The 20,684-nt window shown below is 36.8% G+C and overlaps 1 protein-coding gene across 6 annotated transcripts in view; it reads left to right on the top strand.

Annotated features, from left to right (window-relative positions):
* Fer (FER tyrosine kinase) overlaps window positions 1-20,684 on the top strand; it is a 287,416-nt gene that overhangs the window by 171,351 nt on the left and 95,381 nt on the right. For 5 of the 6 annotated variants that reach the window (XM_076914665.1, XM_034521355.2, XM_034521354.2 and 2 more), the window contains 3 exons: window positions 9,953-10,009; window positions 13,954-14,069; window positions 16,081-16,175. In XM_076914665.1, coding sequence (XP_076770780.1) covers window positions 9,953-10,009; window positions 13,954-14,069; window positions 16,081-16,175 — 268 coding nt within the window. Of the gene's footprint in view, window positions 1-9,952; window positions 10,010-13,953; window positions 14,070-16,080; window positions 16,176-20,684 lie in introns of those variants that run through there. The other variant, XR_013104566.1, reaches the window with a different exon arrangement.

The following is a 20,684-nucleotide window of genomic DNA, read 5'->3' as shown; positions in this document are numbered from 1 at the left end:
TGATCTGTCCATTGCTGAGAGTGGGGTGTTGAAATCTCCCACTATTATTGTGTGAGGTGCAATGTGTGCTTTGAGCTTTAGTAAGGTTTCTTTTATGAAAGTGGGTGCTCTTGCATTTGGCACATAGATGTTCAGTATTGAGAGTTCATGTTGGTTGACTTTTCCTTTGATGAGGATCAAATGTCCTTCCTTATCCTTTTTGATAGCTTTAAGTTGAAAGTTGATTTTATTCGATATTAGAATGGCTACTCCAGCTTGTTTCTTATGACCATTTGTATGAAAAATTGTTTTTCAGCCTTTTACTCTAAGGTAGATTCTGTCTTTGTCACTGAGGTGGGTTTCCTGTATGCAGCAAAATGCTGGGTCCTGTTTATGTATCCAGTCTGTTAGTTTATGTCTTTTTATTTGGGAATTGAGTCCATTGATGTTAAGAGATATTAACGAGAGGAGATTGTTGTTTCCTGTTATTTTCGTTAATAGAGGAGGCATTGTTTGTGTGGCTATCTTCTTTTGGGTTTGTTGGAAGAGGATGGCTTCCTTGCTCTTTCTGGGGTATAATTGCCCTCCTTGTATTGGAGCTTTCCTGCTATTATCCTTCTTTGTAGTGCTGGGTTTGTGGAAAGATGTGTAAATTTGGTTTTGTCATGGAATATTTTGGTTTCTCCATCTATGGTAATTGAGAGTTTTGCTGGGTATAATAGCCTTGGCTGGCATTTATGTTCTCTTAGGGTCTGTAGGACATCTGTCCAGGATCTTCTAGCTTTTATAGTGTCTGGTGAGAAGTCTGGTATAATTCTAATAGGTCTGCCTTTATATGTTACTTGGTCTTTTTCCCTTACTGCTTTTAAAATTCTTTGTTTTGTGCATTTTGTGTTTTGATTATTATGTGACGGGAGGTATTTCTTTTCTGGTCTAGTCTATTTTGTGTTCTGTAGGCTTCTTTTATGATTATGGGTATTTGTTCTTTAGGTTAGGGAAGTTTTCTTCTATAATTTTGTTGAAGATATTTATTGGCCTTTTAAGTTCTGAATCCTCACTCTCTTCTATACCTATTATCCTTAGGTTTGGTCTTCTCATTGTGTCCTGAATTTCCTGAGTGTTTTGTGTTAAGAACTTTTTGCATTTTGTGTTTTCCTTGACAATTGTGTCAATATTTTCTATTGTGTCTTCTGCACCTGAGATTCTCTCTTCTATCTCTTGTATTCTGTTGGTGATGCTTGCATCTATGACTCCTGATTTCTTATCTAGGTTTCTATATCCCAGGTAGTCTCCCTTTGTGATTTCTTGATTGTTTCTACTTCCATTTTTATTTCCTGGATGGTTTTGTTCAATTCTTTCACCTGTTTGGTTGTATTCTCTTGTAATTCTTTAAGGGATTTTTGTGTTTCCGCTTTAAGGGTTTCTACCTGTTTACCTGTGTTCTCCTGAATTTTTTTTGAGAGTGTTATTTATGTCCTTCTTAAAGTTCTCTATCATTGTCATTAGAAGTGATTTTAGATCTGACTCTTGTTTTCCTGGTGGTATGGGGAATTCAGGACTTTCTAATGTGTTCTTTCTAATAGGTTCTGATGTTGCCGAGTACCCTGGGTTGTTGATGCCTATGTTCTTGTGCTTGCCTTTTGCCATCTGGATCTTTTTGGTGCTACCTGCGCTATCTCTGACTGAAGCATGTCTTTCCTATTATCTTGGTTGTGTCAGAACTGTTTTGGGTGGATAACTAGTGAATTTCTAAAGGCCAAAAGTTTTAAGAAACAAGGTTTGAGTTGGCAAGTGATATTTGTTTTGCCCCGGAGTACGGTGCTGAGGTTAGCTTACCTATTAAATTCTAATTCTGTGTTGCTTTCTTTAAGTTTTCTTCATTTTTTTTTCTTTTTTAAAAGAGAAATTTTTATGTGAAACAAGAAAAATGAGCATGACTAGTTGATTTTATACTCTGCCTTTAAATTTGAGGAAAATATCACTCATATTTTCTTAACTAGTTGCCAGTTTTCTAAAAGTATCCATTAGAAAGATTTGTCACATTCACAGATTTAATTTTCTATTTTGACTCTAAATTCTGTTTGTAAGAGAATGAAAATGATGAGAATATTGAATTTATTTTGGGAGATTTCACTTTGTCCGCAGCTTCTCTAGTATTCTAAATATTCACATAATTCATTGTTGAAACTAATTGTCAGGCCAGATGTGGTAACACACACCTTTAATCCCAGCTTTCAGGAAGTGGAGGAAGCTGGAGCTCTGAGAATTTAAGAGCCAGTTCCAGGCCATATGAGGCTGCATAGTGAAACCCATGTTGGAATAATAAACAGCTGGGCAGGGGTTGTCCACACCTTTAACCCTCGGAGGCAGAGGCAGGCAGATCTCTGAGTTGAGGCCAGCTTGAACTATACAAAGAGTTCCAGGACAGCCTTGGCTTCATAGAGAAATACTGTCTTGAAAAGCTAAATAAATAAATAAATTTATTTGAGGGGTAGCTTTTGGGTGGATTTTGTGCTAGTGAAACAGTTTGTAGCACAATTTGCAATTTTGGTTTTTGTTTCACATCTACTCAGATTTGAGTTATCTGTTTAGAAATTGATATCTTGTATATTTCAATGGATTTAAAACTCTTAAGAGCCAATTTATTTAGAAGGTTGTTTAGTTAAAGAATCTGAATGGAAGGTATAGTCTTTTTTTTAGAGCCTATATGAGTGCTTGGCACCTTCTGGTGCTGAGCCTATTGAAAATGAGGGCAAATTCCAGGTGCATGCCTGGGTGCCAGAGTGGGCACATAGCCATGCACTACAAATACTACAGCTGAAAGTTAGCATGAGGTCAGTGAAAGAAAGCTGGCACTAAACATTAGGTGAAGAAGGTTTTAAAGCAAGATGCTAGTGTTTGTGAATTGAATGTTTGTTTAGCTCACCTGACTCCTGGGGTTATGGATTACTGTATTTTATTATTAGAATTGCTCATCACTTTTCTCCTATTTAAAGTATATATAAATCGTGTTGCCTTAGAACTTAAAATAGGAATCTGTATGTGGAAGTCTTGGGGCGAAGGGAGAAACCAGGGGCGACCCTCACTTGTGGAGAAATGGACCCTGATAGAGATGAGAACAGAAGTTCTGGGAAGAGGGGTCCATTAGAGCTGGAAGGCTTCAGAAGCAGCTGTCCATGTCTGTGGCAAAGGGCGTGCTGGATAGCTGTTAGCCCCCTGCTGTGTATGTGGTAGCTCTTCCAGGTACTCTGAACTTCATCTTTGACTTTTCTCTATCCCCATGTTAGGCTTCTGTGCTCAGAGCTGTCATAAGCGCTGGCAGTAAGTCACATTCTGTTCTGCTACCGTTTACTGCTTCTCAGGAGTTCCCATGTAAACACCCATGGGTCTTCCTTTGCAGAGTTTGTTCCATGCAGGTTGCTGGATTGGAGTAGTTTGAATGAGGATGGTCCCATAGGCTCATGTTAGAATGCTCGCTCCCCAGTTAGTGGAAGTATTTGGTAAGGACTAGGAGATGTGGCCTTATTATAGGAGTTGTGTCACTGGGGGTGGATTTGAAGTTTCAAAAGCCCATATCAGGCCCAGTGTCTCTTGGCTTCTGCCTGGGGATAAAGATGTAAAGCTGTTGGCTACTGCCTCTGTACCATGTTTTTCTGCTTTCTGCCATATCAAAAGACTAACCCTCTGCAACTGTGAGCAAGTCCTTAGTTATATGCTTTCATTTGCCTTGGTTGTGGTGTCACTTCATAGCAAGGGAAAGTTACTGAGACTTGGATTAATAGCTGACTGCTCAATTATTTGTATTATTATATACTTTATATATATTACATGTTTATACATAAATATTTTATTTATACTCATTTTAGTTTTAATTGTCCATTTGTCCTTCTGTAAATTAAGCCATATTATATAATATAGTTATTATACAGAATCAAGCAATTGTATAATCTATACAAACTAAATTAATTTAATAAATTTATGTTATACATATTAAATGAATTTTTTGCATTTGGATGCCTATCTGAGTCCACTTCTGGAAAAACCCAAAGACAGAGCCATGTCTCCTTGTCCTCCAAGTTAATAGAACCATATTCAGTTGTCTTAGCTCTTCAGAGAGAAAGAACACATCTCAGCTCTTCTTCCCATTTTCCCTCTCACTCACAGTGAGCTGTGCAAGTAAATACTGGTTATTACCAGAGCCATTAGAAGGGATACTATAAATTCATGTGTTCAGATAGCCACTGGAGTTTTAATATTCAGCTCTCATCTTTCAAGTCAGTATTACTGAAGCATACTAGAAACATAATTTCTAATTCCCAAGTATTTCTACAATAAATATATTCCTGGACACTTATTAATCCTGGACAGATTATTTTAGCATTAGCAGTCAACTTGAATTTTAGATAGTGCAGTTGCCTTCTGTTCAAGGATGTGAAAAATTAGTAGTCTCTGAAACATAAAACATACATCAATAGAATTATTAACCAAATCAATTTAGGAACACTTCTTTTAATTCTCCAGTGTCAGAAAGAATTTTTTTCATCAAACTATTGACTGTAAATGTGTGATAATTATAAAGAGAAGACACCTGAAAAGTCACGCTTACTTTTTTTTGTTTTTAAGCTCATTCAAAATATTCATTAAAATAGTAATCATAATTTTCTGCTTATTGTCAACTCTCCCTCACTAATGGTCACTGTTATGAACATCTCCATGTATTGAGATTAATTGTGGGCTCATTAGGTCAGGGTTTGGATAGATGGATAGGCTTCCAGTTCTTCTGGTCATTATTACATGTGCATTGTTACTATTGCCTATAAATTTTATGGTTGACCTATAGTTTGGAAAAATTTGTTACTGAATGCTTGTGGTTTAATCTGTACAAGTTATCAAATGTTAATATTAGCTCCACTCTAGTCATACCATTGACAAGATTTATCAAAAGGAAGGCTGTAGCAAAGATGCCAACACAAACATGCAAAACATAAAATATCAAAGGCTTGTTATTTACAGATTCAACTGAAAAAGGACCGTTTTCATTAAAGTGAGAATGTCTGTATCCTGCCATTTGTCTACCTAGAAATCCAAGTTCTCTTTAACAATTACCAAATAAACTGTTAAATATTAGAAAAACATGTAGGTTCTCTTGATCTTAATTAATAATTTAATGAATGTACTTGCGTGTTACTAATAATAAGCAGAAATTTGAAGATTTAGAATTACAGCTTCCTCTGTTTCTGGACTTTACTCATAAGTCAAATACTGAGATGTGATATAGATGTGTATGTATGAGTTATAAATATCACAACATACTGTTACCTCATTTAATGTAACCATATGTGTGTGTTTATTCGCACACAAAAAGATACACTTAATGTTTACTATATATTCTTCCAAAATGTTCAGAACACTCTACTTGAAATCTGATGAAAATAAATGCTTAATAAAAACTCATGTTGTCTTTAAATGTGTGATGTACTGTTAGGTAGTAGACACAGCAGATGCATACTTTTTGTGTCTCCAGTATTAGAATTTATTGATAAACACTCATTGTAATAAGTCTTGTAAGAATTGGAACAATTCATCTTAAATTTGCACAGTTGATAATGTAGAGTGTTACTCTGTATTTTAGTAATTTTTTTTAAATCTTCTTATCTGCTGAGAGTTATAATGTTATCTGTACATTCAATGCATAGTTTAGGCTCTGAAGTTTTTTTTACTAACACATTTATAGAAATCACAAATTTTTCAGTAATTTAGATCAAATAAATAATATATCTTAAAGTCTGTACTTAGGAATATTGCCATGACAACCGTGGCAATAATCTGTATTCCCCTTGGAGACTGTTGTATTTGGGACTTGAAAGTTACTCATAGTTTGAGAACAAACTGAAAGCCTGGATATAATGCAGCTGAAGTCATGCTTGCTGCTACTGAGATAGTTGAGGTGATTACCGAAGATTATACAAGGTGTGCTTTAGGCGGGATTTCTAAATTGGATCTAAAACCTTCTATTCTTGGCCCAGGATGATTTGATTCTCAGGGTTGCAGTTCTTTAATAAAGTGAAAGGCCATTTTAAACTGCATTTTACATTTGATGTAATGGTCATGGGTCTAAGTGAGACTTTAGACCTGTAAGTCATTCATCCCCTAGAGGGACTCTATAGGTTGGCATGAACTGATTTCCTGTAAATAACACTCATTTATCATACGCTGCAGGTGGGCACCCAGGATAGGAAAGTATTGTGGCGTTTATTCAGTCTACACATTCAGGGAGTGTTTGATGCTTCAGTCTGGCTAGCTGAGACAGTGTTCTTAGACTCGCCAGAGAATTCTAGTCTGAAGTCCTGTATCACCTGACTGACCTCTGGAGCACAGTGACAGTGCTGCTTATGTTTTGAATACTAAGGAAGAGACAAAGGGTAGGCTTTTTACCTCTGTCACAGTTCCTTGGGCCCTGGACAAGCATTATCCTCTCAGCATCAGTTTTCTCATCTACAGAATGGAGAACTAATATCCTTCCAAGCACTTCCCAACATAATAGGAGCATTCTCCTGAGCGTCAGCAAGCAAGTGTATATCAAAACATATCCAGGTGACATTAATGGAAGTTTTGATTTAGACAGTTGGAAGAAATTGCCTTTATCTCTACTGTAGGCTAATCTTACGTCTTCTAGCATTTCTTAAAGTTCCTTTGATTTGTGGATGCTGTATGTGCAGTGTATTTTAGAGCTAACCTTCTCTGGTTCTGTAAAAAAATGTTCAAAGAATAGACAAAAAGTATATTTAAAAAATAAAAATCTCTAATTTAAATCCAAATAATCTTATGTTTCAAATTTGCATATTTTTATGTTAAATTAGAATTAATAAATTGAGAAAATGGATATTGATTTCTTGCTATAGTAATGACACACTAATATTCATGAACGTATCAAGAGGATGAGATCCTAATATTAAAAACAAATTTAATGTCTTAGCCAGTTGTCTTGAGGCTTCAGCATCAGACAAGCTTAATCATTAGAATTTGAACATAGGTCTGTGGGTTTTGTTTTGTTTAATTTTATTTATTTAATGTTTGAGTGCTCTGCTGCATATATGTCTGCAGTCCAGAAGAGGGCATCAGATCCCCTCATAGATGGTTGTGAGCTGCTTATATGCCTAGTAGGATCCAAACCTGGGTCCTCTGCAAGAACAAGTGCTCCTAGCTGCTGTGTCATGTCTCAAGCCCAGCTTTATCACGGGCTTTATTTCATTCATTACTAACACACATGTGCAGTGAGAGAAAGCTGCTTTGTCTGGAAGGGCTCAGAAGCAGACTCCCTCTGCCCTTCTGTTCTTTCTAGATTAAAGTTACAGGAGTCCCTGTCTCTTTAAGAAAGCAGAAATGCAGGCAAAATCACTTTATTGAGGAGCACTTGCTAAGGAGTAACCGAGGCTGTCACTCCAGAGTCTGAGCATGTTTAGAGAAAGACTGGTAGAAGAGGCCGGTGGTGGTAAATAAAGCAAGAGTGGAGGGAGGATCCCGGCTTCTCCAGAGACACTCCATCTCCATCGGTGCTCCCTAACCTCCTCTTCCTGATTGTATGCTTGAGATTCAGGATGCACTCTCAGAGGTGTGGGGAGCACCTGAATGTCTTCTCTAACTGTGTTCCTCGCCTTTCTGCTCACTCACCAACAGCAGTAAGAATATGGTATCCTCTATCCCAAGGAGATGTTAGGTAATTCCCCTTTCAGGCGCCCTTCTCACCACCCAATTGAACACAACAAGAGTTTGCTTCTCAGTCCACATTTTAACAAAAACTATAAATACAAAATTCTGTTAAAATCAGGCAGTTACTTAACACCAGCTTGCTCCTCCTAAAGCCTGAGTCTCTTTCCTCCTCCTTAAGTCTCAGTTGAAAGGAAGGTAGACAGCAAGGAAGGTAGAGCCTGAGGTGCTGTGATGCTGGAGTACCATGGGTGTTTGTGTCAAGCTAACCAATGTGTTTATTGTCTTACAAAACAAAACAAAAAGCTGGAGGATAAATTCATTGGAATTTAAAATAAAAACATCCCAGGACAGGCAAACTACAGATCTCAGGAATTTTATGGAGAAGGAAGATGAAGAGAAAAAAAAAAAAGTACAGGCATGCTGTTTAAGGCAGACTGGAGGTCAGGTGCAGGACAGATAAACAGCTAAGCAGAAGACATGGGGAGGTCTAGAGAAAGAGGAAGAAGGGAAGACCAAAGCGTCAGCAAGAGCTTGCATGGGGTTTGGCCAGCATCTAAAAGGAATGGATGAAGGAAGGAAATGTTACACCTTTCTTAGGACTCAAAGTCAGGCAGATCCTGCTGTACCTTCATGGCTGGTCAGCTTGTAGGGACTCCATCAAGTGAGAATTCTGAGGGAAAGAAGTTTAACATCTCAACAAAGGGAAACTTCTTCCTTTCTTCCTTCCGAGAGGTGATCTATTGACCAGGTGATTGATCCGTCAGCTGGAACAGTAGCTATCCACCCAGGCCTGAGCATGTGTGGATCTTTATGGGTACTCTTGTGTTCCCCTGCTCTGAAGGGGCATGTCTAAAGCCACTGAAGATCTAAACCCGGAGTCTGAGCCCCAAACACTTCTGCATCTCTGACCTCTGCCAAAGATGAGGCTGTCAAGAGGCTCAAGGATATGTCTTGCTTTTAGCAAAGAAAGAAAGTGATAACTTTTTTTTTTTATAGTAACATTATTTAAATTCATTTTTAACTGACTTTGAAATTACTGTTAACTACAGTTACCTTGCCATGAAATCAGTCAGGAAAAGTCAGTTCTAGTTTCTAACAGAAATTCTCTGTGGGTCAGATTCTGCCATAATTAAGAGCCTTGACGGACCAGCCAACCATCATGTCAGTTCTTTCCATAGCTTTGGACCCTCTAAAGATGACGACTGTTTTCTGTTAAGCGAGTTTTGCTTCCAGTTGCACTGGATCTACTTGATCCCTCTCTTTTCTTTCTTTATTCTCTAGTCTAGGCATTTATTCTTCCTCAGGTCTGTAAAGTAAATGTCTTTGTCATTGACTTAAGCTCTCTTGTTTTCTAATATGCTTAGGAAGTATTATAAACTTCCCTTTAAACACTGCCTTTGCTGTACCCCACAACTTCTAGTAAATTTTTATGTTTAAGTTTTTATCCATTTTTTCTGACCTTAAAAAAGTCCTACATAATAAACAATATATGGAATTCTGGATCTGCTTCCTCCCCATCCCTTTCTGTTTTCCTCATCCTGATTTTCTTTCCACTTCCACCCACTCCTTGCTTGTTTTCTCTCCTTCCTTCCTTTAAAGTGGATCTGTTTACCATTCTAGCATAACAGTTGTATGGATTTGTTGCTACATGTCTGTACACACTCATGCACTCCTTTTGTGGTAGTAGTTGGTTCCTGACTCACACAGGGAGATGCCATTTTACAAAAGCATATTCACATTGCTGGTCCTGGACAGCCTAGTGGGATTGTACTTGCTTTTTGTTGCTTTGTCAGACTTGAGGAAATGCTGGAAAAGACATGACATTATGGGCAGTGTCACAGAAGCTGAGGACATAATGTGTATGCGTGCATGCACATAAAAATGAACTCTTAGGAGTGTGCTTCATGGAAAAGTGGAAAATAATGTTTGTGAAGATAAAGGGAAACCTTGCCATATACTGTAACACAACTTTTTTTAACAAGACTGTAGCATAATCTTGCTTTGTCGTAGGTGAAAAGCACATCTGTGTGTTACCTATGGGTTGATATAGCTTCATTTTGAAGCTACAGTTTCTGAAAGAATTTGGCATAGTAATGATTTTAATATCTGACAGTATAGCAACTCTCTCAAGTATATTCTATATCATGTTGAAGTTACAGCTTATTAGTTTGCTGTTGAATGCATTCGTTTCCCCAAAGGAATTTACAGTAAATGTATTTTTGCACGGATTAACAGCGTGTCTTTTCCTTTCTTTTTGCAATAGGATAAGAAATGGATTCTCAATCATGAAGATGTTTCATTGGGAGAATTACTGGGCAAGGTATGTGATCAGTTGAGCTAAATAAGAAATTTTTATATTAATCAATGAGCACTTCATATTCTATCACACTTCAGGATGCATATACACTAATTGATCTACAAGAACACAGTGTCATCAAATCTCCTAGAAATCCCTTACCGTAACTGAGATAGATGTGTGATGATCTTAGAAAGGTTTGGATGAGTCTTGTTTTTCAAAAATAGTGTATATTTTCCCTGGAAGGGCAAAGCCATAATGGCTTTATTAAAACTGAAACTATTGGATGAAGGAAAGAAGCTGTAAGGTTGTGAAAGTTGAAAGGAACATACAGAGGTCACCATGCTTCCATTTATATTTGACAAGTCAGAAAAAAAAGTGAAGTGCTGTTCCTTTAAATAACATGAAAATTTGTAACTCTGCATTATTACAAAATAAATATAATGTGGTAGAGGCTGGGGAGATGGCATAGGACTAGAGGTACTTGGCATCAAGCCTGGTCACCTGAGTTTAATATCAGAAACCTACATGTAGAAGGAGAGCTTCTGACCTGTGCATGTGTGCCATGGAACATGTGCATTCCCTCAGACATGAGAGAAGGGAAGGACAGGGATGGGGGAGAAATGCAAGTTTATTTAAATATTGTGAATAAGGAATGTTTCATTTCAAATACCTGTTTTGTAAGTGGCTCTACTAGTGGTGGGTAAAGACAAGTCTTACAGAGCAAAAGTCACTTTTTCTGCAGTCCATTTGGAAGTTTCCTCCAAGTCATAGTCCACATTAGAATGTGTTACTCCCAACAACAGAGATGGACATTTGATAATCAATCAGATAGACCCTTCCCACATCTGCCGTCATCTTCATTCAACATTATTTCTTGGGGCAACCCAATAGCAGTAATTTGGTGAAAAGTTCCAGCAAACTAATTTTCCTGAAAATACAATTAAATGATAAATTTTAAAAATAAAATATTGAATAGAATTTTTCAATATTTATAAGAACTATATTTACAAGAACAGTACTAAACAAAAATATTTTTAATTAAAGAAAGTATTCTAATTTTTTATTTGTTTGATTTGAGACAAGTCTCATGTATAGCCCTGGCTGGCCTGGAACTTGCTGTATAACTGGGATGGCCTCAAACTCACAGAGTTCTTTATGCCCCGGCCTCCCAAATGAAAGGATTAAAGGCATACATGTCCATAACTGGTGTGTGTGTCTGTCTGTGTGTGTGTTTCTAGTAATTTTTTATGTTTACTTCAAGTATGACTATTCAGTGAGAATTGTGTTTTTCACTAAGAATATTTCATAGAATAATTGCTTTTTTAATGACTAGACATGAAAGTTTCAATAAATTTAAATACTTACTTATTATTATTTAGCATAACTTTAGTATTTTAAAATACTAGAACATAATTTGTTATTAATATTTTACCACCCTTTTTGAATATTTATTGTATACTGAGATTGTGTGAGTAGCTAAAAGAGAGCCAAACTTTTTTAGTAGTAATTGTTAAGTAATGGTAGAAACTAACTTTTTTATTCAGGACCTTTAACCTCAGTTTCTCTGGAGTTGACATGAAGTCATCCAACATTCACTGTGCACCTGTGATGCGTTGCATACTCTCTTGGGTGCTTGTGTGTGTGCATGAACAAGCAGAGAATCCCTCTGCTTACACTGCTGCTCTGACTAGCAAGGGATAGACAGGTAATGTTAGAGAGCACCGAGTTCCAAGGAAAGGATAAAGGCTTGACCTGGTCAGTCACTGTTGCAGTTCTTAAAAGGAAGTGCAGACTGATCGTATTCAAATGCTTACTTTAGAATAAAACCTTGCTGGAAACACTAGTAAGCCATGAGGACCACTGACAGTGAGGGTGAAGCAAAGATTCAGCAATGCAGAGCTCACTTGCCTAGCAAAAGACCTTTGTGCCCAAACAAGTAAGGGAGCTATAGGAGGAGGGAGTCAGCACGATGATGAGAATGCTGATCATATGGGGCCTGACCCAGTATTATAATATTGTAAGTGTTGTTATGAAGGGGATGTTGAGTAGGTGGGGTATTTTCAGTTGAGCAGGATAGTTACACTTTGGGAAAATGACCCTCAGCATTGTGGGTTGAAAGCTTAGGAGAGAAGTACAATTGAGTGAAAACTGATCCAGGTTTGTGGCTGGGAGGTGGTAAATTTAGATCTTGTTTGAAGTTGAACCAGTTGTATGTCTTAATGGATGTTGTAGGGATTGAGAAAAAGCAAGAAGTCAGCTCTATGTGTAGCAGGTTTCTGGGAATAAAAGTAAAGGTGTGTGATACATCAAATTTATCAATTAGATTTTTGCATGATAATGAAAGCCAGTTGAGTGTCAAATGCTGAGGTTAAACAAAGTACTATTCCACAATATAAATAGGGTAGTTGGGGTGGGCCTAGATGAAGAAGAGGGTTCGGAACTGAGCACTGAGAGGCTATAGGATGGAAAAGCTGTCCTCAAAGAAAGTTGAAAAATATCAGCTAGGAAGGGAGAGTACCAGGAACTGTTGCTAAGCCCTAAAAGCTAAGAGGAGAAGCTAAAGCAGGGAGGGAGAGTGCTGCCTATGGTCAGGTGCTGGCAGGCAGGCAGCACTGAGCTTGCAAGACCCTAGTGCTAATATGGCTCAACACTTTCGTTACATCCTCATCAGGATGGTTTAAGATTGTAACACTGATGGTCTGTGGCAAAAGGAAGCAATGACAAGGGTGGCTGCATAAGATCACTTACTCTGTGTTAAGAAGAATGGCTTGTTAGTCTGTAGCTGGAATGATCTCATTTGAAGGCTTCAGGATTTGAGAGTATTATGAACTGCTACAGCAGTTCTGAGATGCTTCAGAGTGCAAGAGAAACGTTGATACAAACACGGTATCTCCATGGTAACTCAGGAGAGTCACAGTAACACCATGAAGATTACTTGGGGCTTATTTTGTTTTGTTTTTGTTTCAGAGAAGTAGGAAGCAACAACATCAGCAAGGAATGATGGGAATGTTGCAAAGAGAGTAGAGAATAAACCAGTTATCCAAAAGTCTACGAGTGTAAATGATCTAGAAAAAAATGGCAAGCCACAGGAAGGCCCTGAATGTTTTTTGTTCATGAATTTAGTTAATTCAGTCAGCAGTGTGAAGTAGACTTGGTAGTGTAAAAGTGACACTTGAATTCAAAATGAGAGTGAACAAGGGAAATATTTCCAGTAGGTGACAGCCATGATGAGGGATAGTGGAAACAGCTCAAATGACAAAACCTCAAAGCTGGCAATTAAAAGAACAGAGTTTCAGTTCAAATCCAGTAATAAGAACCTGAGGGAATACTCAAGAATGAGTGAGCTCTTTGAGACGGTATTAGTCATATTGAGCTATTCTGTAGTGTGGATTTCTTCTCTTCCTAAATGCATTGAGTGGAATATATATCAAAGTAGATGCTAGTTATAGAAGAAAGTTAGCAGTGGCTGTATGTGTGCTAAATACTGTGTGATGAATATTACTCTGGTAGGACAGATGCTTTGAGTAAGCCCCCTTCTACCCTGGGTGACCCTCAGACATCATCAGCCTTATTCTATAGCAGATGTGGTTGGTAGAATCAATGCCACCATTTCCCTCTCAGAATCTTTGCTTTTTCTTTAATCACAGTGGTCTTTAATAAAATATAGTTCTTAAGGCATAAAAAAAGAGTCAGTGGAAGGAGACCTATGCATGCAAGGCAGGGCTGACGTAGCGTTCTCCTTTCATTGAAGCCAAGCGTTAGAATAACCAAAGTGTTCTCTAACAAAGATCAGCATAGAGGTACCATGGAGGAGAGATGCCCATATTTATTACAGCCCCAACTTTGTAATAAACAGCACAGTACTTCAGTTAACTCAAAATGCTTCATTTTATGCTTTCCTACAATTTTAGAAAAGATTTATGTGCTGTCAGACACGCCAAACAATGATTATATTTCATTTTCAGGGGAATTTTGGTGAAGTGTATAAGGGCACACTAAAGGATAAAACTCCTGTTGCTGTTAAAACATGCAAGGAAGACCTTCCTCAGGAATTAAAAATAAAGTTTCTACAGGAAGCCAAGTGAGTTCTTTAAAATTACATAAAATCTGTGTCCATAATTCATTGCATTTATCATTCTGATGTATTAAATCCATTGAGGTAAGTTTCAAGACATCTCCTAAGCTGTGATTGCTGAGCAGAAGTCAGCACTTTAGAGCCTTCCTGGGCAGTCATTTTTATGTTGTGGGAAATTTCTTGTTTGAGCTAGCCTGGAGACCAGGTAAGTAGTCATGGTAGCAATGGGGCATCAACAATGGAACTGTTCTTTCCTTTTTTAAAAATTCTGCAGCATTGTTTATTTGATCGAACATATATGTTTATGTACAGTGCTGTAGTTACATTTGTAATAAAACATTATTAAATAACATACCTTGTATATACTTTTTGCTATATCTACAATGCCCCTATTGACTATAACTTTGATTCCTTTCTGAGAATCTCAGATTTCTTTTTTTGTTTTGTGTCTGGCATTGTTGAGAAGTGCTGCATGCCCTTTCTCTCCTGAGGTGACTTCTTTACATCATATTCTCAACTAAAATTGAGTGTCCGTCTTCACTATCCCTGTACTGTAGATGATTAAAACCTGTCTGTTATTTATAACATCAGGTATGCTGATTACATATTTTAAAAATGAAAATGTAATTGCCCAGCATGTGCTAGACAGAAATGCCGGTGGGAGTGAAGCTAGGGCGGGCGGGGCTGTGAGGACAAGGACAAGGACAAGTGGCAGTGACAGCATCTGAGCTTGGGACGTGAATGCTTTAGCACACAGCCAGCGATGGTCTAAAGCATCCGTGGTTTAACTCACGTTAAACATTGAGAGTTTAAGTGCTGTCTGAGGAACAAAGTCTCGTCTCATGTACAGTACTAGAGATTGGTTGCTGAGTGGTGTGCTTCTGTAAGTGAGTTCACAGTCCTGCTGGACAACTCCACAGCTTCTTAGGGTCAGAGGCTGTGTTTAACATTGCTTCGAGTATTATTCTCACTTTTAAACTTAGGATTATGTTATTGTAAGCTAAATCATTTAATTTCCTTTTAACTTAAATCATGAAGTTTGATTAAGAAATGTAAGTTCTGTCCATTCAAGCTTTTGAGTATTTCTTTATAGATACCAGTTATATTATATAGCTAGCTGTTTTAAGCAGTATCTTTATTACTGTCTTCCAGCCTTACAAAGGACATTTTATTTTAAAGTGAAATATGCTTGAGACTTGAATTTTAATTTCTATTAGAAATTTTGCTAAGTCATTGACAGTATTTTCTTTTTTCTAGATTTTTTCCTATTTTATTTTCATTTACAAATCACAGTATATTGTTAATCTAAAATGTTTGTCTTTGAGTTAAGTTCTTTATTTGTATATACACAAAACACAGTTTTTCCTCTATTTAATTTTTTTATTTTCATAGGAAAGAATGCAGCAATTTTCCCATGGGAGTGAATTTATAATATTAGGGTAAAGGGGGAGGGGGTCTAAGAGACTTGTTCTATTTAACACCCATGCTTGAAATCCTGCTAACACTTGTTTCTTATTTTATAACCTCTACTGAAATACTATGTTTATCCAAACTAACTCCACACCAATTCAGCCCTAGCCTATGTTGAAACTGTATTTGATCCTTTTTTTAGCCCTTTTTAAAAAGCAATGTGTCTGCCATATGAAACCGATCATGTAGTAAAGCAATGTCTGAACATTTACCAGTGTGGAGTGATTTGGGGCTGACTGACACTAGATGTTCTGAAGTGAGTTCCACGTGTTCTTCCTGCTGCCCCTGATAATTAAACATGCGCAGTGGGTACCAATTTTCAATCAGTGTCTAAGGATGGTCCACTCATTTGCACTTGTGATATGCCACCCACATTTGTCAATACTTGTTGATATGCATCTCACTTAGCAAAAGTTGAAAACACACTGATAGTTTAAAAATTGAGTCATGAAATTAAAGTATATTCTAATTGCATACGTTGTTCATTATCAAAAATTAAAGCTTTGTTTTGTTCAACTGATAACTTATATACTTTTTTCTTATCTAGAATTCTCAAGCAATATGATCACCCTAATATTGTCAAACTTATAGGCGTGTGCACACAAAGACAGCCTGTCTACATCATTATGGAACTGGTCCCAGGTAATGCCATTTGAGAGGTACACTTGATGACAATTTAATGTCATGTTTTATTGCCTTTTTACATTCAATCTCTTTGATATTTCCTTGTAAAGTTTCCAAGGAGTCTTGCATAACATTTTCCTGATAACAAAGCCTGCATATATACTCAGTATTTTTATAGGCCATAACATGTTTCTATTTTCTAGAAAATGTCAGCCAACATTTTTGAGACAGATTTACTAGAGTGTAGTTACACATGGAGTTCAGTTATATATAAAGTTTATGTGTAAAAAGCTGCCTAGAAAAACTGAGCATAAAAAAATTAAAAAAAAAAATGTAGACAAAAAAAAAAAAAAAAAAGAAAGAAAAAGAAAAACTGAGCATCAGTGTGACTCATCAGTACTCCAAGTGTCGCCTGGTATGTGATCCTTGTATGTCATTTCAGAGTCCATCTCCATGCACTCTTTTCTCCAATTACAAATCTCCTGGTGCTCTGTGGTTGCATATGAGTTGGGTGCTTCTCTCAGGGGTGAGCTACCAGGGAAGCTTCTTGCCTTCGAGTCTTTAACAACTTGTAGCAACAAGCATGGACACAAACTGACATACTATGGTTGTTTTCTGGTTTTCTGTCTTCCTGTTGTTGACAAATAAGCTAACCTTTGACCTTGACAGTTTGCAGTGCTTCATAACCAAAGACGGTTTGCTTTCCCCATCAGTGTGTGCTTCATGTAACTTCTTTTAGAAGAAGATATTTAAAGGAATATAAAAAGGATGTATGGCTGTAATTAAGATTCCTGGAGTAAACACAGTGCTTCTACTGTTTAGGGTTAGCATCCTGTTTTACCACACTAGTTTGCTTGCTCTCGAAGTACTCTAGGTATTAAACATAACTGTGTTACACATAGATTGTCACTAACTTCATCAAGATGGCATTGTCTCTCTTAGGTGTATTATATTTTGGCATGATCTGTGCACGAAAGAGCATAGTCTAACAACTTAGGGTCAATAGAATTACATATAACTATATATTCTCTATATAGTTTACTCTATATAACTTAAAGAATATTTAATATATAAACTATATAAGCTAGGATGTTTAAAAAATTAACACATGTGCATGTTTTTGTAGGTGCAGACAGTAAGTCTAGGTTAGTAGTAAATTCTGCCAAAATGCTTAGCTTTGGCAGGGCGGGGCGAACTTGAGGAAAAGTGACTCCTTGGCATGTATGAAAGATTTAGATGCAAGTGTAAGCTGAGAAAAGCCAAAGACAGTTGTGAACAGTAGGCAGGCAAGTGTTCAGCAGTGCAGGGGAACTGAACTCTGCTACCTGCACACATAATGAAGGGGTGCGCCTTCTAGTCAACAGTCTAACAGTCTTCCCGTGCCACAGCACTTGCTCAGTTAATGTAACTGTTGCTGTTGATGCAACTTGTGATGTAGCACATAGCTGGCATGACAAATACTTCAAGGGCATTACACTTCTCAAATTGACATGTTTTTTGCCAGCTGGAGAACTGTGAGAGATGAGTTCCACTTAGATTATATCCCTATATTGACGTCAACTCTGCCATGTGCCTGAATGTGTTTATGAGAGACCACTAACGATGGACACAATATCCAGGGGTTAGGGTAGGGTAAGTTTGGGCCACCATCTTTCAGTCCCACCCACCACAGTAGATTTTCATAAAGACTAGTTGCATCATGGGCTCTAAAACCCTATTAAAGAACTTTTTATACAGGAGTCCATTAAGTCCATTAGTTGGTACGTAATTAAAATGTGTCTTTTGCTCATGCATGTTCTGTAGCATGATGGCTGAGTCATTTGGAAAACATCAGGTCATGATAGAATACAGATCTTTCTACAATGACATGGTTCATTTTACAGTGTCCAAAGAGCACATTCATCAATGTCACAAATAATCTAATTAGAAAAGTAATGGGGACACTCCCAGGCTCATGATAACAAAAGCATGTTTTCTAAAATTTTAAATTTAATTAGAAAGACTATTTTATCCATGGCCATAAAATATATCAGCCTTTTTCTTTAAAAAGTGAAGCTCACTTCATTTTTGATAACATGTTCCTTTCTAGTGCCCATGTTTTTCATTTACCTTCATTTTTAAAAACTGGTTTAATGGGATATATTTGACATATAATAAAGAGCACATATAAAGTGTGTATGTATTGACATATAATCTTTTGAAACCTTTACCACAACAAGGCCATGAGCACATCTGTCTGTCACCCTCATTCTCTCATGCCTCTCTGGAGTTCTCCTCTGACCTTTCTGCACCATCCCTGTCCACCACTGATCCGCTCCCCGCCCATCCTCTTAGTTAGCATTCCTTAGACCAGTGTGTACATGGCATTGTACAGCACATATTTATTCTTTCTAAGATCTTGTGCTTAGTATAATTAGATGAGATTAGTCAACTTTCATATTTTATTTTTTATTTAGCATACAGAGTTGTGGGTTTTGTTGGGGCATTGCCATTCGTATGTACCATACCTTGCTTATTGTTCTTACTCTCCTGCTCTTCCCTGCATTTCTCCACCATCACTGAGCCCTGAATTCTCCTCAAATAGTGTTTTTCTTGCATCCCTGTGTGCTTGCATGCGTGCGTGTGTCTGTATGTGTGTTCATTTATATAGACAAATGTAAATTCTATATGTACAAAATAAATGTGTGATACTTTGTCTTTGTCCCTTGTATTACCCCTAGTTCTCCTCTTCCTTTCCTTTTCTGCTTTTTTATAATCCACGTCTTAAAGATATTATAGTTTATTCCTTTTTATGGATGAATAGAATTTCATTTTGTGAGTATACCATAATTTATCTATTTTGTTTTTGAAAGACTTTTAGGTTGCTTCATTTTAAGGCTAATTACAAATTAGTTTGATGTAACATTCATGCACATGTTTTTGTATTATAATGTACTTTCTTTTTCTTGGGACGTACAAGTGAATTGAATGGATTATATGATGTTTATGTTTAAATTTTGGGAAATTACAATTGCTTTTCAGAGTGGCCATACTATTTTATATTTTATTCAACATGCAATGAGAGTTCTATTTCTCCTATACCCTCCCCCAATGCCTGCTTTTTTTTCTTAAGCCTTACTAATATTTACAGAGAGGTACTTTGTTATGTGTTTTGTTTGTTTGTTTGTTTGTTTGTACAAGGTCTCAACTATGTAGACCAGGCTATTGTTGAGCTCCAAGATCAGCTTACCTCTGTCTTAAATACTAAGATTAAAGGTGACACTCTGACATCTGGCCTTTTTTTTATGATTTTAACTACCATTTTTTGGCTGCATAAAAGCACAGAACATCTTTTATGTGTTAGGTAGAACATTTCTAGAACTTCTTTGGTCTAGTATTTTTATAATTATTGTCTACTCTTTTAAGTTGGGTCATTTGCTTCTTGGTTCTTTCACACTTTATATGAATATCTATCCTTTTTCTCTCATGACTTATCCAGCCCTATTATTTTCTTAAGTGTTTTTTGCAGAACAGATGTGTTTAATTTTGATGAAATTTAATTTATATTTTTTATGAATCATGTTTTTGGTAGTATTTCTTAGATAACTTTGAGCACAAGGCCACAAAGATTTTTTTCATTTATTACAAAAGTTTTTAATTTTAATAGTTTGTGTTTCACTCTGTGGTCAGTGTCTCTCTTTTCTGTTGGGTTTCTTCATGCAGTATTACACCATCTTAATAGCAAGCATTTTACAAGTCCCCAGAAGCAGGGAAGACAATATATGCTCAACTTATTTTTGTCATGGGAAGCAAGAGGACATAGTAAAGGAATAATAAAGGTTTTTTCATAAATGGCATAGGAAAAATTGGAGATTTTCATATGCAAAGAAAAAGTCAAACTCATATCCTACAGACAAACCAATTATACATCATGGAAAAGAGCCTATGGGGAACCCTAGGAAATTGGAAGTTTAATGGATGTCACACCAGAAAGTCAGGCCACAAAAACAAAAATAAACATAGTAAATCAAACTAAATTTTTCACTGGAAAGGAAATACTCTAAATATATAAATAAGAAAGAAACATTCAGGTTCTGGATTGAGAAAAGTGTAAGTAAACTACATATATAGTAAATGGTTTATGAAGAATTTATAGAATCCAGTAGAGGAAAAACAACTTTAATCAAAGTGGGCAAAATAGATATTTATTGAATGAAAGTATAAAAATAGCAAATGTATATAAAATGATGCTTAGGATATTAACCATTCTTTATCAAAACTACTTTAAGTCACAGGTTAGCATAGATAGTCTCAGGCCAAAAGATCCCTGATGTCTGCAAGAGTCTAAAGACTCAGTAACTATGTTCCTGAGGGTATATATAATTCATTATGTTAACCCTGGGGATGTTCCCAAAGAAATTACAAAGAGGTCTGTCCTATGGCCCAGTAGTCTTTCTCATAGTATAAGACAAAGTAAAGGAATCCTTCACTTTGCAATGCTAACCTCTCTATTCACAATAGCAAAAGAACAGATCGGAGTAGAACCTG

The sequence above is a fragment of the Arvicanthis niloticus genome, chromosome 17, assembly GCF_011762505.2.
Source record: "Arvicanthis niloticus isolate mArvNil1 chromosome 17, mArvNil1.pat.X, whole genome shotgun sequence".
NCBI lineage: Eukaryota > Metazoa > Chordata > Mammalia > Rodentia > Muridae > Arvicanthis > Arvicanthis niloticus.
This window is presented reverse-complemented; position numbering and strand designations above follow the sequence as displayed.